General features: G+C 40.7%; 1 protein-coding gene across 1 annotated transcript in view; it reads right to left on the bottom strand.

Moving 5' to 3' along the window:
- The window catches only part of MAN2A1 (mannosidase alpha class 2A member 1), a 210686-nt gene that overhangs the window by 133651 nt on the left and 51681 nt on the right, over positions 1 to 25354 (bottom strand). Inside the window, exon 4 of the mRNA XM_077817304.1 lies at positions 8984 to 9155. Within this exon, the coding sequence (XP_077673430.1) occupies positions 8984 to 9155 (172 nt within the window). The remainder of the gene's footprint in view (positions 1 to 8983; positions 9156 to 25354) is intronic.

Here is a 25354-nt window from a genome sequence, read left to right as displayed (position 1 = left end):
ACTTGTAAGATTACCTGTCTGCCACACAAACCAGGTATTGTGTCACAGAATTTAGATCCAATTTAATGCAGAGTACGCAGGGACTTGCTTACAGCAGTCACTGCCACTCCCACTATAAAAAAGAGCCAAGACTATAAGGGCTGCTCAGCACTAACAAAAATGGACACTAAAATCAACCCTAAACATCAAATAAACCATATTTTGATACTATTTTGACCAAACATTTCTATATTCACACCCTAAGCACTACTGTAATAATCTTTGTACAAAATATGCCTTGGGAGGTATCATTTGAAAACTAATAACTCACTGGTCAATATCACCATGAAATGAATGTCCCAACACTGAGTAAAGTTATGAAATTTCCCCGTATGATGTTAAAGGCACATATTCAAACTCACAAAGCCTCAATTAGGTAGAACTGGTCAAGTTAGCCTGTCTTAACCAAGGGATGTATGTTTACACAATTTGCATACAAGATGTAAACAGAGTCCTCAGACACAAGAGTGTGAAAAAAGAAGAAACAAAATCTGTATTTCATTATGCACTGGTGAAAAGAAACAGCATAACATCTCTTCCCCACCAGACTCCATGTATCCTTTTTCTCAGTTGGAAATAACTTTATCTAAGAATCACTCTCAGGAAAATACATTTCAAAAGGTGACTGAATTATAAAAGTGAGGGAACAAAAACACCCAGTTTCTCTCTCTCTTTTCACCTAAGGCGACAAAAGAAACAGCCACTGGACCTTGTGAGCAGATCCTGGTCTGAGAATTTGGTCAGCAATGCACCGAAAATCTGTGAAAAGAACTTCAGCTTAAACCAAGTCTAATTTATTAAGTTTAGTACTAGGAAACATTTCATCTTTATTCTTCTTGTAACCATTTCTGATCTTAATGACTTAATACTTGTACTCACTTAAAATCTCTCTCTTTGTAGTTAAACAAACTTTTTTTGTTCTTTAAATCAAAATTCATCCAGTGTTGTGAACTGTTTTGGGCAGCTCCATTTAAGAAGACAAGTTGTTGTATATTGTTCCCTTACAGAAACAACAAATCTAAAACATCTGAACAGTCCTGGAGAAAGCTGGGAATTACAGAACACACATTTTTAGGGGAAAATTCAGGACTGGGAGTGTGTTTGGGTCACCCTGCAATTAATAACCTAGGCTGATGGAAGTAAGAGTGTGGCTGGTGTTTGCTGACAGGCTGCTGGGATCATAGTGCCTGAACAAGGACTGTGGCCATTCACGGACACTCAGGGTGTGACAGGCATGCTGTTTGTGAGTGATACAGGTGGGAGCTACAGCAACAAGGCATTGTGAAGCACCCAAGGTTGTAGGGCAGAGGTGACATAGCCCCTCATTGGTCTGAATTGCACCCCAAAATGTCATCGCTATAAGAGAAGGCCGTCTTTAAGGTAAACTGTTGCACCACAGAGACCCTAGATAGTTGTTAGCAATCTAACAAACAATCTTAGTATAGGTTTCAGAGTAACAGCCGTGTTAGTCTGTATTCGCAAAAAGAAAAGGAGTACTTGTGGCACCTTAGAGACTAACCAATTTATTTGAGCATGAGCTTTCATGAGCTACAGCTCACTGACTTTACTACAGATCAAGTACAATAAAAGTGACTCTGCACTTTACAAGCACTAGAAAAATAGTTTTTAAACACTATATACAAATATATAAATAGCAAGACCTAAAAAAGTAGATAGTCTCAAAGCACTCCGATCATTTTTAACTTTCATAGCTAATTCTCGCTACTTTTAAGCCATTCAGATCAGTACTGAACAATTCATACATAACATGGGTACTGAGTTCCACTAGTAATATAGTACAATTCCTTTCAAAGGGTAAAGAATTAATTGTATATCAGATTGTGTTGGGTTTTTATTAACCAAAACAAGACAAGGTTGATTTGTTCCTCTTTGCGGAGATACAGCAATAGATTTCACACAGTAATTTTGTTTTTGCTTGCCATCCTGCTTTTTATATATTTTTTGTCAAGATTTAGTGAGGCTGATAATACTACCGAGCTCTGCAGAAGCTTGAAAGCTTGTTTCTTTCACCTATAGAAGTTGGTCCAATAAAAGATATCTCACCAACTTTGTCTCTCTAACATCCCAGGAACAACACAGCTAAAACACTGCTAAAACAAATGTAACTGACCAATGTGACTGGTTTTTAAAACTGGTAAAATCATTCTTCGCCCAAAAATTATCTCAGTGACCACTACTGTAATAATTATTTAAAAGGCAGATTAAAAGAGAAAACATCAAAACAAGTCCTAGAAAAATGTGATCTCTAAGTATTAAATATCAAGGTATTAAATAAGGATCTTTCTAAACACAGCCAGAAAGAAAGAAGCTTGATACCTCTGCAACCCACTGCCGAACAGCTATTAGTCAGGCAAGAAGATGGTTATCAGGAGATCACCTCTAATAAGTTGGCAATTTCAGCAGTACTTAAAAGGTTCCCATTAGCTTGTTTTACCATGCAAAACAAAGGGATAGATATGTAATTATGCACATATTCTAGGACTAACCCCTTACTTCAGACTTTTGTAGATGAAATATCTAAAAGGAGACTACGGAATCTTGGACACAAGCTTTTCTTCTCTCCTTGTAAACATAAATGTTGAATTTTTTAGTATGTTACATTATTCCAAATGGCTTTATCAGTGGGGATTTTAGATTACTTGGTGAATGGACTTTAAATTGTAGGGCCAAATTTTGCCACCTTTATTCACCTGGAGTTGTACTGTATTCTGTAAAAAAAAAATCCATTGATTCAGAAGCCATTTGCACAGTAAGGTTCTAAGCGGCCAAATTTTAAAAGGTATTTAGGAAACTAAAAATGCAGATAGGTGAAATAATTGAAATCAACCTATGTGTTTTTGAAAATTCCACTAAATCCCTATCTGCATCTTTAGATACTTAAAATACATTTTAAAAATTTGCCCCGGTCACTAGGAATAGAGGTGGCAAAATTGGGTAGTTTCTGAACTTCTGTATATTGAGTATCATGGCAGTGGAGGCCATGACCATGGCAAAGTCCTGGACAAGTGGAGAGTCCAGAACAGATTGACAAAGTAAATCTGCTGCCTGATATGCCACCAGCATGGAGACTCTCGGTGCTGGTGTTGATGTAATCAGTACTGCACTCAACAGATGCCCCCAGGCCAGAATCGGTATCAATGGTACAGTGTCCTGGAAGTTTCAGTGTGATATCGGGGAGTGGTTTGACAGACCTGCTCCATCCCACAGCCTGGAAGTGGTATGGTGGTGGTCTGTACTCTTTTTAGAGGAGGAAGAAGAGTTCCCATGAGTACTGCGATGGTCCCAGTCAGTTTTATGGGACTTTTTCCTTGGCGCCCCCGAGGAGGGTGAAAGACCCCTCCGTCTCTTGGGGGAGATGGCAGCACTGGAACACAGAGCAGCCTCATTCACCGAGTCTGAAGGAGACAGCCAGACACAGGGCTTTGCACCAAAACAGGCCTCATGGCATGCTCAAGAAGGTGTTGCTTCAAGCGTAATTCACTGACCACCTGGGTTCTTTTGGTGAGCAACATAAAGATAAGAGCACCGCTCCCTAGTACGCCCCTTCCCTAAACACAGCAAGCACCTCATGTGAGGATCACTATTAGAAATCGCTCCCCCCCCCACACACACACACACACACACACATTACTGGTAGTACTTGAACCCTAGTGAGGGCATCACACAGGGCAATAAGTATCCTAACACTAACACTAACTACATAAAAACTATATACATTGAAGGATAATTCTCAGAAAACAGATAAGTGAACGTGAAGTGATAACCACTGAGCTCCAACTCCAGTTATGGGTGGTAAGAAGGAACTAACGGGGGTTGGGGTGGCACCGCCTCGTATAGCCAGGGGACGGGCTACACCCACAAGGCATGAATGCTTTCTCTAAATTTACTGCTAGCCAAAATTCTCCAGCTCTTGTGTGGAATACACAGCTGCATCTACTTGAAGAAACATTAATTAAGATGACTGGCAGCGGTCTCAGCACAAGAATGGCCTAACAGTTAACCTTCTAGAGGTTTTACAGAAGAGTTTTAAAAGAGGGGTTTTGAAGGAGGATAGTAAAGTAGTTGTGCAGATATTTACAAGAAGCTCTGCCCAAGCATGAAGGTCAGCATGAGTGAAATCACAAAAGTGCTTATTTGAAAATTTAACAAGTGGCCGATGGAAGCAGGAGTCAACATATCATTAGAGAATGTGAGATGATAGGTAGGGTGGAGATAAGCTGTGAAGGGCCTTGAAAGTGTAGATTATGTTTGATATGATAGAGGGGACAAGCCAGTATACGGGTGAGAGGAGAATGACATGGTCAAAGCAAAAAGCTAGGAAAATCATTTTTGCAGCAGCATTCTGAATGGATATGAGCAGGTCAAGATTGCATTTGTCAAGGCCAAAGAAAAGGATACTGCAGTAACAGACATGAGATGATGAAAACTGGAACAACAGTTTTAGCTGGATGGTTGGATAGGAAAAGCTGTATCTTAGAAATGTTATGCAGAAAGAATCAGCAAGATTTAGACAGTCTGAACATGAGGATCCAAATGAGAGGTCCAAGTCATAAACAACACGCAAATTACAGCCCTGAGTAGCAAGTAGGATGTTGGTGCTGTCCAGCAACAGAGAGGAGGTAGCAGGGAGGACTTGCAGGGGAAGATTAAGAGCTCTGTTTTAGACTTGTTGAGCTTAAGATGCGTGCTAGAAATCTACTAGGACATGTCAGAAACATAGGTCAAGATTTTAGTTTGAACAGAAGTACACAGGTTTGGAGTAAAGCGGTAGCACTCTAAGTTGTCAGCAATGGACGGTAGTTGAATGTGCGTTTGTAAATGAGATTACTTAAAATTAAGGTGTAGAGGAAGAAGAGAAGGGGACCAATGACAGAGGCCTGTGGAAACCCTACAGAAAGTTGGAGGGGAATGAGGATCATCAAAGAACATGTTTAAGGAGTGATTAGAGAATTAGGAGGAGAACCAGGAAAGAATAGTCATGGAAGTCAAGAGGACAAGATTTCAAAAAGAGCATGGTCAACATTATTGAAGTCAGCTGACAGGTCAAGGAGGCGGAGGATGGAGTACTAGTGAGTTTTGACTAGGAAGAGATCATTGAGGATTTTGGCAGTGGAGCACAAGCAGTGGAAGCCAGATTGTAAAAAGGTCTAGAATAGAACTGGAGGAGAGGAACTACAGACAGCACCTGTAAGCAGCTCATTCAACAATCTCAGAAATCAAAGGGAGAAGGGGCGATAGCAAGAAAGACAAGTGAGGTCAAGGATGGGTTGTTTTATTTATTTTTTTAAGATGGGCAATACAAAGCATGCTTTTATTGTGAAAGAAAAGATTCAGAGCAGAGTGAGAGATTAAGAAAGAGAAAAGTAGGAGATGCGAGTGGGCATGAGGGAAATCAGAAGATGGGATGGGGTGTGGTCACTGGGGAAAAAAGAGGATGGGTTAGAGATAGAGAAAAGGTGAGAAACTTGTGTGCTAGGAGAAGCAGGAGGGAAAGGAAAAGCAAGCTGAGGGGAAAGGTCATTTAATAGTTTGTTTTCTCTCTTGCAGGAAATCAGTGAGATCCTGTATGGAGGGAGAAGTGATGGCAAGAAGAGCAGAGGGAGTGTCAAGTGCGTAAAGGGTTCAGAAAAAGATGACTGGGATTGAGGTCATGGGATTCACTCAAGTTAGAAACAGTGTTGCTCAGCTCAGAAGATGGCTGAACTGAAATAAGAGTGAATGAATTTGTAGCGGAGGAAGCCAGCCTGGTCACAGAATTTCCGTCAGAGAAGCACCATGGAGCAAGAGCAGGAGCAGAAGAGGCCCAAAAAAGCCCAGGGTGGAGGAGAGTGAAGCACAGAGAGAATCAACAACCATATAAATGGAAGAAAGGGCAGAGGGTGGGGAGGATAGGGCTGAGAGCAGATCAGAAGTCTACAATGCAGAGGAACTGGAAGTCATGGACAGGCTGAATGACAGGTCCAAGGAGGGGGTTGATGGGAAAGGGTGAAAGAGACCGAACAATGGTCAAAGATGGAGCATACAGCAACAGAGAAATTAGAGAGAGAGTGCTGTGTTTGGTGAAGACCAAATAAACTAAATGGCCCTTTTGGTGAGTGGGAGAGTTGAATCATGGCTTCAGGTCAAATGAAGAGGTGAGGACAAGGAAACATGCATCTAAGGGATCAGATGGGTCATCAGCATGGAAGCTGAAGGATTAACGTGGCAGACTGTGAGGAGACGAAGAGAGCCACGAGTCTAAGTCAAGAGGAAAACTGATGGAGAAGGAGTTGTGTGGACAACAGATAACAGGAACATGGAGGAAGAAAGGAGAAGAGAATCAGATTCAGTACTGTTCAAAAGAGGAGAAAGTCTGGTCCAGAGAATAGAATGTAAGAGAAGGTGATGCCTCCACAAAAGAGGGTAGTTGCATAGGTAGGGTCAGATAAAGGGCTCCAGGTCTCTCCATAGCCAAGAGCTGGAAAGAGAGAGATATGAAGTGGTCATGAACAGCTCTGGATGTCTTTTTTTTGTTTGTTTGTTTAAACAGATATAGAATGGGCATTCCACGCAAAACAAGAGAAGAGAAGGAAGGAATGGGGAGTGAGCTTAGGAATGGCACAAGAGGGGTGGAGATGGGCCACTCATCACTACCACTCCCTAAATTTCATTTTCGATCAAGAGTTTTTAATCAGCTTTCAGGATGTATAAGTAGGGCATGCCAGCAGATCGAGGGAAATGATCGTTCCCCTCTATTCGACATTGGTGAGGCCTCATCTGGAGTACTGAGTCCAGTTTTGGGCCCCACACTACAAGAAAGATGTGGAAAAATTGGAAAGAGTGCAGCGGAGGGCAACAAAAATGATTAGGGGAGTGGAACACATGACTTATGAGGAGAGGCTGAGGGAACTGGGGATGTTTAGTCTACGGAAGAGAAGAATGAGGGGGGATTTGATAGCTGCTTTCAACTACCTGAAAGGGGGTTCCAAAGAGGATGGATCTAGACTGTTCTCAGTGGTAGCAGATAACAGAACAAGGAGAAATGGTCTCAAGTTGCAGTGGGGGAGATTTAGGTTGGATATTAGGAAAAACTTTTTCACTACGAGGGTGGTGAAACACTGGAATGCGTTACCTAGGGAGGTGGTGGAATCTCCTTCCTTAGAAGTTTTTAAGGTCAGGCTTGACAAAGCCCTGGCTGGAATGATTTAGTTGGGGATCGGTCCTGCTTTGAGCAGGGGGTTGGACTAGATGACCTCCTGAGATCCCTTCCAACCCTGATATTCTGTGATTCTGTGATTTCCAAAGGCTGTAATGTCTGAATCATAAATTAATTCCATAAAAACCCATTGAACAAGTCAAGTCAGAAATTGCCTAGATAAAACTGCCTGGGCAAATTCAGTACTAATATTAAACCAGATGCAGTGACTAAGGCAAGAATATGCAGTGAATGGATATAGAGAAAATATTTGTAATGTTAATTTAAGAGACTACTATAATACTGAAATATGTAAACCTCTTACTTCTGCAGCTCCCATTGCTATTTTACTCACTTTCCTCTCTTTCTCTGCTGCCACCCTACCACATAATCCGTCATCACCATCCAAACCCCCCCTACTAAGTCCCACATATTGTTAGGATTTGTGTTGTGGAATTCTCACAGACCTAATAAGATCCATAGGAAGTCAGCATCTTAGGAGTTCTATATGAGGGTTTAACTGGAGACTAGGGGTAAGAAACACAACAGTGTGAGGTGGCATCTTCCAGCCCATCCCCTGGTTCACATCCCACCATGGAGTACATAACTAAGGTTTCCAACTCTTGTGATTTTAATGCATGTCTTGATATTTGTTCTTTTTATCAGAGTCCCAGCTCTTGGAGTTTTATGATTAAATGAGAATCTCAGATTTATTTAAGTTTCTAGCCCACATCTTTGGAAAGAAGTTTGAAAATGTGAAAAATGCACCTTTACACGTTAAAAAACAGAAGACAAATACCTCCCCCTTTTTTTTAGCCTCATGATTTTTAAACCAACCATAATTTTGGAGGAGAACTTGACATGCTTTTTGATCACTTTGGGTAGGCAATAATGGGGAAATCTCAAACTTAATCTGTATTCATCTTCTACTCTACATTCGCAAGATAGATGGAGCAAACCAGCTTTAATTTTGGTGGAAAATTCTTATTCTACTTAGAAGCCCCACAAGTGATTAGTTTACATTTTGAGGACTATCCCCAAAAGTTAAATGGAGAGAGGCTTGCTTCCATCCCCCACCTTTTCTTTTTTTAAGGGTAGCTTAAGATCACTGTAAGAGATTATCCTATTATCATTAATAAAAATGTTGATACTTTCTCTAAATTTGATTGTACTCAGATAAAAAGTCCTTGAACTTCCTTCAGCGAAGGAAGACAATTATTCTTTTATTGCTATAGAGTGTTGTCAAAAGGATTTTTTTTAATCTGATGAACACCTCAATTCCTAAATGTCCTAATCAAGGAACCCATTATCATATGCACATATTTTACAGAAAGATTCTACCTTAGCTTCAGGCCCAACTTATCAATGTTGAGGCCAACGTAATTTTTTTGTGTGTTGGGGATGGGAAGTATAAGTTAGGCTTAAAATGAAAACTCAATTGCAACTTCAACTATGGAGCAGCTACTACTTGATCCAATATATGTACACAGATATTTTTATTTGGTTCTTTGCCAAATACAGTTGTCTTATATGCAGCCTGCCTCCAATTCCCTGAAAAAAACCTTATTAAAAATTATGAAAAAATGAAAGTATAACAATCATCCAGCATAATATTAAAAATAAGACAACTTTAAGAACTGTATACTTTTATCAACGAAGCTCTAAGTTTATATATATTTAAGCACATCATTAAGAGTTACAAAACTCTACAATATGGTATACAGCAGCAAATAATACAGATGTTCAAACCTTTTAACAGCATCCTTTTTTTGGCTATCTATTCCATCCCACCACTTTGAAAAGTAAGAGATTTCCGACCACATGAACTTCCTCCTGTTGTCTTCTTGCAATTTTACCACCATGTTGTTTAGGATATGTTGTGTCTGATCTCTGAAGTAGTCATCAAAAGTCTTCAACCAACCTGAGTTAAAAATAAGAATAATTGCATAAAATCTAAGTTTAAATGGTCTTACCTAAAGATTTTACCCCATCAGAAAAAGGGTTAGTTTTAAATGTTATTGTGTATCTCGCATTTAAACGCTCAAACCTTTCATACCATGGGCTATTTTGCAGTGCTAGACTTTATAAGTCTGTCTCTGTTTTTTGGTTTTGGTTTTACAACTTTTATATCTTGTTTTTTCTTTAAAAAAACATACTCAACTTAAAAACGTAACATTCCAGCCTGTAGTACCCTATTTACAAAAAGATAAATTGTCAAACAGCTCAGTTACAAAAGAGTCTTGTAGTTTTAGCATAATCCATGATGAAGTAATTGCTAGAGTAAGGAGTTTGGTTATAGCGGCGGGGGAACAGAGAAAAAAAATAGGAAGGAAACACAGAAAGAAAAGGTTTAAACAGAGAAGGTCTGAAGCTTAATATTTGAAGCAGAAATGACCACTTAAAAAAATGTAAGCACCACAAAGAAAAAATTTAAACTACTGACCCTGTAGCTTCCTCTGCCTAGAAACCTGCAGCTACTGCCTCTTTTTGGTGGGATACCATCACCAGGGAAACACACCAAAATGCACTGCAGGCATTGATTCTGGGAAAGGAAATAAGTTGCCTGGACCCTAGGCAGTGTGATTCCTCCCACCAGCTCAGTGTTCAAGCCCTCCCTGACCATTCCCCCATCAAGGCTTAAAGGACAGTGGGAGGAAGTGACCATGAGATGGTCGAGTTCAGGATCCTGACACAGGGAAGAAAGGAGAGCAGCAGAATACGGACCCTGGACTTCAGAAAAGCAGACTTTGACTCCCTCAGAGAACTGATGGGCAGGATCCCCTGGGAGAATAACATGAAGGGGAAAGGAGTCCAGGAGAGCTGGCTGTATTTTAAAGAATCCTGATTGAGGTTATAGGGACAAACCATCCCGATGTGTAGAAAGAACAGGAAATATGGCAGGTGACCAGCTTGGCTTAACAGTGAAATCCTTGCTGATCTTAAACACAAAAAAGAAGCTTACAAGAAGTGGAAGATTGGACAAATGACCAGGGAAGAGTATAAAAATATTGCTCGGGCATGCAGGAGTGAAATCAGGAAGACCAAATCACACCTGGAGTTGCAGCTAGCAAGAGATGTTAAGAGTAACAAGAAGGGTTTCTTCAGGTATGTTAGCTACAAGAAGAAAGTCAAGGAAAGTGTGGGCCCCTTACTGAATGAGGGAGGCAACCTAGTGACAGAAGATGTGGAAAAAGCTAATGTACTCAGTGCTTCTTTTGCCTCTGTCTTCACGAATAAGGTCAGCTCCCAGACTACTGCACTGGGCAGCACAGCATGGGGAGGAGGTGACTAGCCTTCTGTGGAGAAAGAAGTGGTTCGGAACTATTTAGAAAAGCTGGATGAGCACAAGTCCATGGGGCCAGATGCGTCGCACCCGAGAGTGCTAAAGGAGTTGGTGGATGTGATTGCAGAGCCACTGGCCATAATCTTTGAAAACTCATGGCAATCCGGGGAAGTCCCGGACGACTGGAAAAAGGCTAATGTAGTGCCCATCTTTAAAAAAAGGGAAGAAGGAGGATCCGGAGAACTACAGGCCAGTCAGCCTCACCTCAGTCCCTGGAAAAATCATGGAGCAGGTCCTCAAGGAATCAATTCTGAAGCACTGAGAGGAGAGGAAAGTGATCAGGAACAGTCAGCATGGATTCACCAAGGGCAAGTCATGCCTGACTAATCTAATTGCCTTCTATGACGAGATAACTGGCTCTGTGGATGAGGGGAAAGCGGTGGACGTGTTGTTCCTTGACTTTAGCAAAGCTTTTGACACGGTCTCCCACAGTATTCTTGCCAGCAAGTTAAAGAAGTATGGGCTGGATGAATGGACTACAAGGTGGATAGAAAGCTGGCTAGATTGTCGGGCTCAACGGGTAGTGATCAATGGCTCCATGTCTAGCTGGCAGCTGGTATCAAGTGGAGTGCCCCAAGGGTCGGTCCTTGGGCCCATTTTGTTCAATATCTTCATAAATGATCTGGAGGATGGTGTGGATTGCACCCTCAGCAAGTCTGCAGATGACACTAAACTGGGAGGAGAGATAGATATGCTGGAGGGTAGGGATAGGATACAGAGGGACCTAGACAAATTAGAGGATTGGGCCAAAGGAAATCTGAGGAGGTTCAACAAGGACAAGTGCAGAGTCCTGCACTTAGGACGGAAGAATCCCATGCACCGCTACAGACTAGGGACCGAATGGCTCGGCAGCAGTTCTGCAGAAAAGGACCTAGGGGTTACAGTGGACGAGAAGCTGGATATGAGTCAACAGTGTGCCCTTGTTGCCAAGAAGGCCAATGGCATTTTGGGATGTATATGTAGGGGCACTGCCAGCAGATTGAGGGACGTGATCGTTCCCCTCTATTCGACATTGGTGAGGCCTCATCTGGAGTACTGTGTCCAGTTTTGGGCCCCACACTACAAGAAAGATGTGGAAAAATTGGAAAGAGTGCAGCGGAGGGCAACAAAAATGGTTAGGGGACTGGAACACATGACTTATGAGGAGAGGCTGAGAGAACTGGGATTATTTAGTCTGCAGAAGAGAAGAATGAGGGGGGATTTGATAGCTGCTTTCAACTACCTGAAAGGGAGTTCTAAAGAGGATGGATCTAGACTATTCTCAGTGGTAGCTGATGACAGAACGAGGAGTAATGGTCTCAAGTTGCAGTGGGGTAGGTTTAGGTTGGATATTAGGAAAAACTTTTTCACTAGGAGGATGGTGAAACACTGGAATGAGTTACCTAGGGAGGTGGTGGAATCTCCTTCCTTAGAAGTTTTTAAGGTCAGGCTTGACAAAGCCCTGGCTGGAATGATTTAGTTGGGGATCGGTCCTGCTTTGAGCAGGGGGTTGGACTAGATGACCCCCTGAGGTCCCTTCCAACCCTGATATTCTATGATTTTATGACAGGGAAGAAGTTTCCAATAGCTCACCTGTCAGGTTTGCAGAGAGGGGATCTGAAAAAAACCCAGTAGGCCACACTCCTTCCCTCCCTCCACACACACAATCCTAATGCTTAAGAAGGGAGGTGAAGTACACTCAAAACCCTCCTCTTCTCTAAAAGATGCGAGAGGGGCTGGATTAAAGATGCCCCAGCTTCGCTCTACATCCATGGCTGGAGAGGAAAGTGAAGAGCCATGTGTTTTCCCCTAGAAGAAGGATGAAGAGGAATGTAGCCAAGTAACAGTGACCTATGTTATATGGCTTTTAAAAGAAGCTAAAACACAGGTACTGAGGGAAAGGATTTATTGCTAAAGGTAATTGGGGATGGAAGATGTGCTTTGTGGATGCATATCAATTCTACCGGCGTAAAACACGAAGTGGAGAGTGAGGAAAAAGGGTGCTCTGCAGGATCTTAACTACCTGCCTATGCCTCAAGTAGGGCTGTGAACAGTCAAGACATGCATTATTTAAATAGGAAATTGCCTGTCCCATACTAAATCAGTACAGGACATCTTTTATCCCGTATTTCAACATATTAAAAATATCATTATGAAAATCCAGTTTTTATTGTTACCTTACCTTCCAATGATACAAAGTTTGCAAAATTAGACAATTTAGTAATGCAGAATCAGTCCCATGATTTACTGAACCAATGTACCTACACTGCAGGGAAATGGAAGGTTATACCTCACGAGTACTGACCCCCCTGCCAAACAGAGCCCCTTCCTGACCCTGGCCCTTCAGCACAGCTCCAGAGCACACAGCCCCATCTACTTACCCTGCCAGACGGAGCCAGCACAGGGACAGCAGACAGGGAGACATTTAAGGACTGGAGTCAGCAGGGAGCCCTATCCAGCAGGGGACCTTTACTCTCAGATGCATCTTCCAATCACTCCCCTCCCAATCCTGCCCCTTCAGTGCTCCCTTGTTCAATTCCAGAGCTGGGCCCCAGCAGCCAACAGTCTGATTGCTTCACGATGCAGAAAGTTTCCTCAACTGCCACATCGTTAGTTCCCCCCCCCATACACCCTTTGTGGTTCTGGGCATCCCACCCCTGGCCCCCATGGGTACAGAGTACTCCTCCCCCATCAGGGTACTAAGAAAACAGTCCTGTATTTTTGAAATACGATTTTGGCAAGCCTAGAAGGGAGGACATCTTGCCGTGAGATTCTTAACCCCCTCCCCAAAGACCCTATAAAAGTACACAGGGAAATATTTCATTCCTCTCTCTTTCACAGGCCCTGCTGGGAGCATTGTTTCTTCACCCCCTTCCCCAGGGGTGTACAAGGAAGGGAGATGATCTCTATCTACCTAGAACACAAGTAGTCTCTTCCTGTTCCTGATGTCTGTAGCTGCAACTCATATTGCTGTTTAATGATGACAAAGGGAGGCAACAGGTGGCTTTGGAGTGAAAGCAGCAGCTGCAGAGCACCCGTCAAGAGTAAGCAACAGATAAGTAACTTGCCTCTGTAAAGTTTAAACACTAAAGGGGATTTTTCATCAACAACCCCATAACTCAACACAGTAGTCCAATACAGCTCTGGCAATAACTAGCATTAAATATTGCTTCAAGGCCAGCAGATTAATACAAAACAGTATTTTAGTGTGTGAAAACAAACAGAAAACCAACTATCCAAAAAAAGCTTCCTTTTTACTAAACAGAACTGCTCTGTCCAGGTATTTAGATCCTATGTACTTATCTTAGTGACTCAAATATTTTTTTTAACTAAAGTTTTACTTCTATTAGTATTGCGGAGCCAATACATTTTGGCAAAAACAAGCTAATTCTTTTCCAGCTCACACATCCAAATTGTTGACTAAGTTTCAAATGCAAAACTTTTATTATTGGTGATGTATGATAGCCACAAAGAATAAACCTTGACTTTCAGGTTTCAGATTAAGTTTGCAGAGCTGGCAGTTGGGGGGGGGAAAAGATCTTTTTACTCATAAATTGAGTAAAATAAATTTTTTAGGTCACAGAAGAAAAACGGAACCACCCTCAGTGCCAGTTTTCAGAGTGTAATAGCACCTTTTTCCTTATGCAGCAGCATCTCTTTTAAGCCTCAACTATGATTATAGCTAAAGCTTTTTTTAATTATATGTAAAATCTAGAGGAATCACCTCACAATTCTAAGTTTTAACAGACAGATTTAGTAGTAGGGGGCCTAAGCTGTTTGACAGGGTTCCTCAGCGGAGGGAAAGTACATCTTACAAGGAAAAAGTAATTAAAATCAGATTGCTTAAAAACTAAATATAACGTACAAATTGTTTGAGATTACAACAGGTTAACAAAACTAGACAATGAATTATTATATACAGTAGTTTCAAGGAGACTGAAAAAGGAAAAGCAACAAACCAGAAAAATTTCTTATTTTCTCTAACTTGCTATTTTTATCAGAGCTATAACTTGCTGTGAACTACATCCATTCCAGGGAATGTTTTGTTGTGGAAGTTTTCATGCATTAGGAAGTGGGTTCAGAATTATTAATTCATTTTCCTTTCGCCTTTCAACAGTCAAAGACAAATATTTCAAAGATATTTATGTGAACCAGCATACCAGTAGAGGACTGAATTATGAACTGTTTACACCATGAAGTTCTTCTGGAATAGTTACAAATATTGTCTAGATGACCTCTCAAGGTCCCTTCTAGTCCTATGATTACCATATTATCACACAATTAATATTGAATGAATTGAAAGATAGCTTGTTACACTTTTTCCTATACACAGTAAAACAGGCACAATATAACAGTAAATTAGCTTTTATAGATGCTATACAATAGAGTAATCAAGAATGATATTTTATATATTAATGCAAAATTTAATATATTAACATGAGACCAACTAAAAAACCAAACAAGTGGTATATTTAGCAAAAGAGGCTGCATGTCAGGTATTACAGTGGAACAGCAGCAACCCTGAAAGCATTGTGTAAACCATCTGGCTTTAACTAGCCCTTAAACCCTCTCTGTAGCTCCCAAAACTAAAAATTCAAAAGCCTCTAAAAATAGAACTAGAAATACTCCCCTTGAATTTTTGATAGTACTGGGAATACTGACAAGCACTCCTAGACTTAGACTTTAGAAACATGTCTTATGCTTTTTGGTATCCTGTAGTTAACTAATCTTGGCCCCTACAATGTCCACCCACCACCGGGCCCCATGGGTAACATAGGGGACACATACAAAATTTAGTACTATTTTAACCTGTTCACTTTCCGGTTCTGTCCTGGAGTCTCCAGGAATTAAAGATTAATCTAATTAAAAATTATGTCATGTGATGAAACCCTCCAGGAATACATCCAATCAAAAACTGGCAACCCTAGCAGTAACTACAGTTCCTTGAGATGTGTATCTCTATGGGTACTCCATTTCAGGTGTGCATGTGCCCCACCCACCTTTGATCAGAGATTTTCATTAGCAGTGTCAGTTTGGTCCATGCACGCACAGCTGATATCCTTGTGTCCCGCACTGAGGCTACACCAGGCTGTGCAGGTAAACTACCCTCAGTTCCTTCTCCACCGCCAAGTCTCAGAAGAAAACTCCAAATCAGAAGGAAAAGAGGGCTAGTAGAGGTGTCTCTCCCTATGGGAACTCCACTAAGAAATACAATTACTGCACAGGATAAGTAACTGTTTTTCTTCTTTGAGTAGTGTCCCTATGGATGCTCCACATTTTTAATTAAAGCCATAGATGTAGACCAGGGATCGGCAACCTTTGGCAAGCAGCCCCTCAGGGAAATCCACTGGCAGGCCAGGATGGTTTGTTTACCTGCAGCGTCCACAGGTTCAGCCGATCGCAGCTCCCACTGGCTGCGGTTTGCCATTCCAGGCCAATCGGGGCTGCAGGAAGTGGTGCAGACTGAGGGATGTGCTGGCCATGTACTGGGAGAGCAGCTGAGGAGTGACTGGAAGATTTGGTTGGTGTTGGTTGGAGGAAGAGAACTCCAACCCCTAAATTGCCATGAACCTTCCACAAGTCTATGGAGTGTTTCACCTATTGAGGAACTGAAACCTGTTTGTCTAGGCTTTGTTTGTGTGATGAGTAAACTGATCTGAGCCAGCGCTGGAAACAGCAAAGTCTGTTGTTCTGTCGCAAAAGTTCAAGCCGCTATCTGACCTAGAGGTTGAAGACAGTTTCTGACTCAAGTCTGGAGGCTCTCTTGACTAGTTCTGACAAGGTTTGATAGTGTTATGAATATGTCCATGCCAAGGAATTCAGGGATACCAATATAAATTGTATAGTCTGTACGGAAGTCACTGTGGATTTTCAACTGAAGACCCAAGTCCAAGAACACAGAAAGTGCTTTCTGCATGATGGTCAACACCTATTGGTAAGATCAACCCTTGAACAACCAATCATGGGAATACTATGATCACCTGATGATGTAGGTAGGAAGCCACTACAGACAGAACCTTTGAACACACTCAGACCTGAGGAGACACCTAATGAGAGTACCCAGTACTGAAAATGATCCTGACCTATGACAAAACACAGGAACCTTCTGTGGGACAGGTGTATCGCCATATGGAAAGAGGTGTCTTTAAGGTCAAGAGTAAAAAACCCATCCCCTGAATTGAGAGCAGGAATTATAGCTATCAGAGTCACCATCATGAACTTCTAAGACCTCATAAATTTGTTCAGGAGTCTTAAATCTAAGATTGGTCTCCATCCCCTGCATTTTTCTTTGGCCTGAGATAGAAACTCAAGTAGAAGCCCCTTCCCGTCTGCTGAGCAGGGGACAGCTCTATCACACCTATATGAAGGAAGTTAATTTCCAGCCTTAGTCAGAACTCGTGAAAGGGGTCCCTGAGGGACAATGGGGAAGGTGGGTGAGAAGAACGGAGGTAAAATGGATGGTGTAACGCAATTATATTATTTGCGGCACCCGTTTCTTGAGATGATATGTTCCCATGCTTACCAGAAATGAGAGACTTGGTTTCCACATGAGGAAGGCAGGCCAATCGTGGCAGCTGACAGGCTAAAGAGAGGGGAGGATCTGAACCCTTGACCATTCAGTCAAAACTGGCACTTTGAAGATGAAACTTGAAGCAAACTTTTGTTGGGTTAGAGGATCTTTCTCTGGAACCCATGTCCCTTTCTTGGAGATTCCAACAATCTCTAAACTCCAGAGAATTGCACTGCAGGTGGGGGATCTTTGAGCCTGTGATCTACTAAATTTTTGTTTGTTCACAGGAGTGCAGATACCTAATGAAAATAACATGATCCTGGAGTCTTTCAGTGCATGCAGTGGGAGAAAGGGTGGCATCCAGGGCTGCTTCACCAAGAGCAATCAGATCCCTGGACTTCTTCCCTGTCTCTTCAAGACTGATGAAACTGAAGGGAAGTTTCCATCACTGTTCTTCTTCCTTTAACGAAAGAGCTCCAACCAAAAAGGGAGGTGGATTAAACAGTACAGGGGATGTATAAGAGTCTGAAGGCAATGTGGTTCTTGATATCAAGAAATGGTAAATTATGCAAGCAACAGAGACTCTGGTGCAGCAATCTCGAAAAGTTCTTCAGGTACCTAAAGCTTTGTGGTATCAAGCAGACTTGTGGTACTGAATGGAGTTGCAGCACTGAGTAAAGTTGTGACACCACAGACAGTTATGATCATCCCTGCAGGATGGTACCAAGGGTTTTGAGCACTTCACAGACATTGCTGACACGGATAGAGGCTTAGTCTTACATGGTTCCAAACAGCCCAATAGGGGTATTGGGAGAGAAGTAAAGGCCGACGGTACTGATCTTTTGTGCTTGCTCTGACCATTTCTGATAGACTGTACATATGAGGGCCTTCTCAGAGCCATGCTTACTTTTCAAAGAGCTACAAGATTTTCCCGCCTTGGTGGTACCAGAGGAGCCCTTCACCTCTACAATACCAAGTCTTGAGGTCAAAGTCTCTGAATCTGCTGACCTGCTCAGAGAGCAAGGTCTTTTTTTAGGTGGATTCCTTAAGAGGTGAGTTAGAGCTCCTTTTCTTGGAATCTTTAGAAAAGAGCTCTGAGACTTATCTCTTTCTAGGAAAGTGTTGTGCCAAGGTCAAAGGGATGCCAGAGACCCCGGGAGACTGGTCTACAGGGAGGTTTTCCTGACCTTGCTCCCAAACAGGAACAAGGGAGTGCTCCATGATTAACAGTTGCAGCTTGTTTTCCTGGTTCTTCCGTGTCGTGAATTTGAGGGCTACACAGAAGTCACACTTCTGTGGGACACGCAACTCCCCTAGGCAGCAAATGCACTTAGAGTGTCCTTTGCTGATTGGGATAGTCTCTGTACATTTGAGGCAGCGTTTAAATCCTGGTGAACCAGGCATGCCCCTCAAAGGGATATTTCCCCAGAGGAAATAATACTCTTCAAGTAACTAACAAACTAACCTAACTAATAACCAATACCTAAACTAAGCTAGTCCAAAGTCAGCAAGCAGCCGAGGTGCAGATACACTAAGCTCCATCCCTGACTAAGGTGGCTGAGAAGGAACTGAGGGTGAAATGCCCAAGCAGCCTGATGTGTCCTTGTGCTCCATGCCAAGGCTATGAGCAGTGCATGAGTGGACTGAAAGAACACTGCTAATGAAAATCTCTGATCCAAAGCATATGTGGCACACCTAAAGTGCAGCACCCATTGGGACACTAATCAAACATCATCATTAGGGAACTATGCCAAGACAAGACCAGGTTTACACCAGAAAAGGTTTGCTAGTATTCCTCCTACTGTAGATGGGAGTTATGCCAGGAAACAAAACAAAAAAAAAAAGTTTTTATTGATTGAGCTTATTCCAGTTTCCAGAGCAAAGAAAGCTATACCAGCAAAAACACTTTTTTTGCCAGTATAATTGTGTTTACACTTGGGCTTTCGACAGTATAAAAATATAGCAAAAAAGAGAGTAACACCTCTAAACAACATTACCTTCCCAGTAAAAGTTTTTAGTGTAGACCTGGTCTTGGCCTGCATTGCTGTACCAGCTCCTTCCCATTTGTATCCAAAAGGGTATGTGGATCTGCACTGTTAAACTGCTTAATGGATAATTGTGTTGCTTTTGTGGTTTTGTGTCAGGTGAAGTATGTGGTAACCTTAAACTTCTTAAACAATTCAAACATTTTTTTCTGGAAAGTACCCTCAACATACCCCTGCACAAGCCTACACCTCCCAACTTGCCCCAACTTTCAATCAAATCCATGCCTGGAGGATATTCAGCAGAGATAGCCCAAGCATCAGGTTAAAGTGCACTTCATAAGGAATATAAAGTTTTACCATAGCAGATATTGTTTCTACTATTCCAGTTTTCCCATTCCTGCTCTCTGGTCAGTTCCTCTTAAGATCGTAACCCAGTCTCCATCTCCTACTTCAAGTCAGAAATAGTAAACAAGAGAAAAAATTGCCTAACATCCACTGCTCTGCCCATTTTTCATCTTATAAACTAAGTCCTAGGTCAAAATCTAAGCATAGGTTACTTTCTCATTTTCAGAGTAACAGCCGTGTTAGTCTGTATTCGCAAAAAGAAAAGGAGTACTTGTGGCACCTTAGAGACTAACCAATTTATTTGAGCATGAGCTTTCGTGAGCTACAGCTCACTTCATCAGATACATCTGATGTATCTGATGAAGTGAGCTGTAGCTCACGAAAGCTCATGCTCAAATAAATTGGTTAGTCTCTAAGGTGCCACAAGTACTCCTTTTCTTTTCTCATTTTCATGATGTTTGTTTATTACCACTGGTAGTCAAACGTGTTTCTAGCTACATCACAAGCAACATCAAATATTTTTATCATATAATATTTTTGGTGATGAATTGATGCTTCAGAAGCTTAGCATTCATTTTAAAAGAACGCAGTGTTCCTAACCTTTTAAATGTGAATCCACCATGAGGTACTGTCTGCATGAGTCTGCACAGAGCTTAAAAGAAGTGTTCACTGCCTCCTTCATTTAACTGAATGGTTAATATGAAACCAAAATATGGCCATTTAAAACAATATTAACTTTTTCATTGATTGTTTTAGCAGAAACATCCAACTGCATTGTGTGGGCAGCATGCACGGGGTAAGGGAAAAGGCGATCATGCAAGAGGCTTGTCATTCCTAATCTTAATAATAAAACTTGCTTCAAAGAGAAGGTTGACATTATGCATAACTTGAGTACTTTATCATTTATCAGACTAATGCACTCAAGACACTTATCCATCTAATGGGTTGCCCATTTCTTACTTTTTTAGCTCTTTAAAGTCATTCAAATTCAATTTCAGTGAACCTGAGAGTTCAAACATAACAGTACTAACAGCTTCCATTGATCAAACTAATTTGTACATGTAGTTTTTTTATAACCTTGTACTTGTATAGAATAATAATAAAAGCATACTTTTGAATTTCACTTAGAGGACAACAACTTCCCTAAAATTAAGACAGCTTACCTACTCAGAAATGTGGAAATATTCTCTGTCAAACACTTCAAACTAAAAAGTGTACCACTAAATTTATCAACAATCCACAGCATGTAATCTTTCTGTAAAGTTATCTTTATAGTCCCCTGGATAAGACTAAACTACCACCAACTCTTAGTAGAATACATAACCATTAAATATACTTGACAGTCAGAAAAGCCAAAGAGGCCAAGATTAGGGACTAAAAGGGAGAGGTCTCAGTTTCTGGTAACTACATTAATGCTTCAAGATGAATGTGAAAGTCTCAGATACAACTGTCCTCAAAAAACAACTAATAATGAGTTCTTATGCTCCCCATGAAATGCTCAACACTAGATCCTTGTCCATACTCCCATATAAACAGTCTGGAGCATGGTTGCCTAGCTGATCAGATTTTGTACACACTAATGAGAATAATCATCATAAATGTAGTAAGCAGTTCAAGTAAGATGACCTCCTGAAGGTGGAAACATATCTACATTACCACAGAACAAAGTTTAATGTTTCAGTTTGCATAGATAAAATGACAAGACTGGACCATTCAACATCAGCACCTGTGTGATTTAATCAAAGGGAAAGGTCCCCCTTTCCTGAAAGTTTCAAAACTTGGGCACAAATGTTCTGCCCTACTTTTGATGTCCCATAACACTGTCATCTTTGCATTTCATATAAACTTGCAGCAACATAGTCAAAGTAGGTAAAACTGTGCCAGATAAAACAAACTAGCTACTATTTTACAAATAGTTTCTGATAGCATCAAACATTTGTTTTGTAAAGGATGGCTGTTGGCCCTTATTTTATGAGTCAACAGAATCAAGTGATTCAGTGGCCAGGAAACTGGATTTCACTGTTGCATCTGAAGAACCACTGGCTGCAATGACACAACCTAGAGAAAACAGTAAGATTACCACTCATGAGGCTAGCCTATGGTAAAATAAATAAATAAAAATTGAAAGATTCTGGCAAGAGCTTTACCTTCCAGTTTATACTCTGTCAATGAGGAAAATGGAAGCAAAGGAGAAAATTAATTGGAACATCACTGCGTTCCAGTATTAGTTGTAGTAAGCTGGAAACTGGATGTTTTGGTAGACCACTTCAAGCTCCTCTAGAAAATATCTTCGAAGTAATGCCTACTAGTTAGGAGGAAAAACACTCCTGTTGAAAGAGTATGACATCAAATTTAACTTTCTGGACAGGTGGTATGCCCTAACTTATTAAAAAAATAAAAAACTGATTAGCAGAACAAGAGAATCATTGCATAGTTTACCTGTTATGGTTGTGTGTTCTGCTAAGAGTTGGTGATAGTTTAGTCTTACCCAATGGACTATGAAGATAACATTACAAAAAGATTACATGTCATGGATTATTGATAAATTTAGTGGTACACTTTTTAGTTTGAAGTATTTGACAGAGAAAAGTGCCACATTTCTGAGGATGTAAGATGTACTCCGCTTCAAATGTGTATCTAGGCATTCAGTGACCAGGTATTTAACCAAAAGCAAAATCTCTGTTGTAAAGTGAGAAGGGCTAGAGAGATTTCTTTCTAGAATTTATGTGGTAGATTTATGGGCCTTTGGTCATGGCAAATGAAAACCCATACAAACCCTGCAGAATTAGAGATTTGTATTTCCAAGAAGAAACAGCTTGTCTAGTTTCCAAATAGATTCTCACCCTTGTTCCACCAAAGAAACATGGTCACTAATAAGGGAATTCTGATCCTGAGTATTATAGATTTTAAAGAAAAAGAACGCTTTTGAAGGATTCCATTCAGCAGCCACTTCACACTACTGAGTCTAGAGCTGCAAGCAGAAGCTTTCCTTCCCGAGTTTACTGCAGCAGGAGCAATTAGCTAGGGACTTTGGTATTGATTTTATGTAGCAATAACTCAGATGATGTACCAATGGGATGTAGTATAAAACTGATGAGAGATTAGACAGAATGCTAACGTTCACAATGGTAGACCTTGTCTCTATTTTGTTACTTCAGATTAGGGAGAAGTTTAAAAAAAAAGCATAAACACAGAACAGCATAACAATGGCACTATCAAGAGGTCCGTGGAAAATTAGGGAACAATGGAAGTAACATATGCTATACCGAAAAGAGTCACGTTTGTTCTGGAATAATGTCTCCACACTAGGAGTTATTCCAGCATAGTTAGAGTGTTAAAATTATATTGCTGTATAGTATAGTTTACATGTAGACAAGTGCTACGCTGCTTAGAGGCAAGACAAATTGCATTTCTATAATCTTGTTTTTTTAAAGCATGGTGGAGGAACAGACACACAACCTGCAGTTTATATCAGAAATGATAAGTAAAATCTTGATGGAATTAAATTCTCATTTCTGTGCAACTGTGTTATTTATTATATACAGATTCTCAGTGACCCCATACTGAGATGACTGACATCTGACAGCCAAAACTCAAATATAGCACATGAAAATAAAGGTAGAAAACAGAAAAGTGTGGAATTCTGTTTTCTGTAGTCTGAATTTTTCAATTCAGCTTTTGCTATAAATAACTTCCAATACAAAAAGTGAACACCTGGTATATATATGACAAAAGTTTTGGTCTAAAATTAAAGATGTCCTCCAGAATGAGCAACAACTGAAAGTCATGAAGTCTTTTGCAGACTGGAAGGCAAAAAAATTAAAGAATCAATTTTGGACAAAGAAAATGCGCTGAATTCTACTAGATCCCCTTTGTTCTATAAACCAGAAAATCAACTAGCTAGAAAGTTTTTCTCCTCCAAAATGGAGGTCAACTTCACCTCCACTACTCCCAACGTAAGTTAAGGAGCAGGGTATTGGATATTTACAAGGAACACCATCAGAGCTGCTGACCTCTCTCAAAATTTATAATTTTTTTTGTTTTAAAAAGAGAGAGATTACCTTGATAAATCTTATCTAGAACATCTAAATATTGCCTGGGAATGATTAAGAGACACAGTTTAAGTTATCAAGGGAAGCCTCTTATGCTTTGTCAACACTAGACTTTGCCAGCAAAATTTCATCGGTCAGGATGCAAAAACACCCACCTCTCTGATCAACATATATTTCACATACAAAAATGCCGGCGTGGACAGAGCTATGTCGGCAGGAGAGTGTCTCCTGCCAACATAGCTACCACAGCTCATTGGGGGTGGTTTAATTACAGAGCAGGCACACAGGAGACTTTAGAGCTGCGGAGGGTAGTACAGACACAGGCTAAGTCAACTGTATCTTTGGAGACCTTAAACAAGATTAATTGTCATCCGTGCTAAAGGAATCAGCCAAATTTTTAAATGCTTAAATCAAGACTCTGGTGTAAGACAGCAATTGTTAACACCTGTGTCCCTCAAGTAAGTATGTGAATTAGAAAATTTGTATTTTATCATGAATTGAAAGTGTGTTCCTTGAGACAGTTCTGCAATTTTTCAAGGGCTTGAATCAGCCTCATCACAAAGAGAGGGAGTGGCAAGGGGAGCTGCCAAATACATTCCGCCAGTTTACATGCGGCCCTAGGGCTGATTCTGATGTGAGTCATGAGCACTAAAAATAAGTTTACACTGTTCAAGGTTGAAACAATACTGAAGAATTTCATAGTAACTGTCTGATTCTACATCTCCACGCCTTCCTGCCCCATCACCCTCCAAGTTATACAGAAGAGCAATCAAATATCCACTCTTCAATTTATTTTCTTTATCTAGTCTTCACATGCTATCCTCTCTTTTCAGGAAAATTAAATATTGCAGATGTTTATGTAGTAGGCAGCAGGGACTTATGGTTATAGATACAAAGGTGCTATAATTGTGTTTTAGTCATCCTATTAAATGTGAAATGAAAACATACCACCCAACCATCTTTCAATTTCATGGCTGGTGGTCTGAAATTTTAAAAGGTAATATTAACCAAGTTATTAACATTATTCCTAGTAGCAGTTTTTCTTTTTTGCTTTAATTTTACGTAAGCTATGAAGTCTTGTCTATGCTATCATACTCATGTCCTACCAGACTTCTACAGGAAATGTGGAAATCAAGGACAATGTTTAAAATTAGCAGTGGCCCACTAAACTGAAGGTAATAAACCACCTAAGAAGCCATTTTAAAATTACCCTCTGCAATGGGCCAATAGAAAACAAACCAAAGAACATAGCAAATATTACCAAATTCTGTAAGCGTACACACTTCGTATTCTATGGTATTACGATCAAATTTAAGATTTTTACAAACCTGCATAAGTTTCCTTTTGAGGAAATCGTTTCAATATTGAAACAGGGCCACTCACACATTAAACTAGTTTTAGATTTTAAAGAGTCACATTTAAACCTGAAATTAGACCATCTCCACTATAGCTAAGGTTGAGAAGCCCTTAGAAAACACACAGGAACCATATGTCTTAGGGGCGAGAACAGACTGGGACTCAGAAAACCTGGACTCTATTTCTGGCTCTGCCATTGGCCTAGTAGGTGACATTAGCTAAATCACTTAGCTCTGTTCCTCTCTGTTCCTCAGTTTCCCCTCTGTACAATGGGGATGATGATCCTAAACAAATTAGGGATATACAGCCTAGATGGAGCTACTATAAGGTAGGTGCATAACTGTTTGGATATTTGTTCTCTCTACAGAGAGTAGTTATCAGTGGTTCACAGTCAAGCTGGAAGGGTATAACGAGTAGGTTCCCACAAGGATCGGTCCTGGGTCCATTTCTGTTCAATATCTTCATAAAATGATTTTGATAATGGCATAGAGAATATACACAAAGTTTGCAGATGATACCAAGCTGGGAGGGCTGCAAATGCTTTGGGGA

Source organism: Eretmochelys imbricata, chromosome 5, assembly GCF_965152235.1.
Source record: "Eretmochelys imbricata isolate rEreImb1 chromosome 5, rEreImb1.hap1, whole genome shotgun sequence".
Lineage (NCBI taxonomy): Eukaryota > Metazoa > Chordata > Testudines > Cheloniidae > Eretmochelys > Eretmochelys imbricata.
The sequence above is the reverse complement of the archived record's forward strand: the minus strand, read 5'-3'. Positions and strand labels throughout refer to the sequence as shown.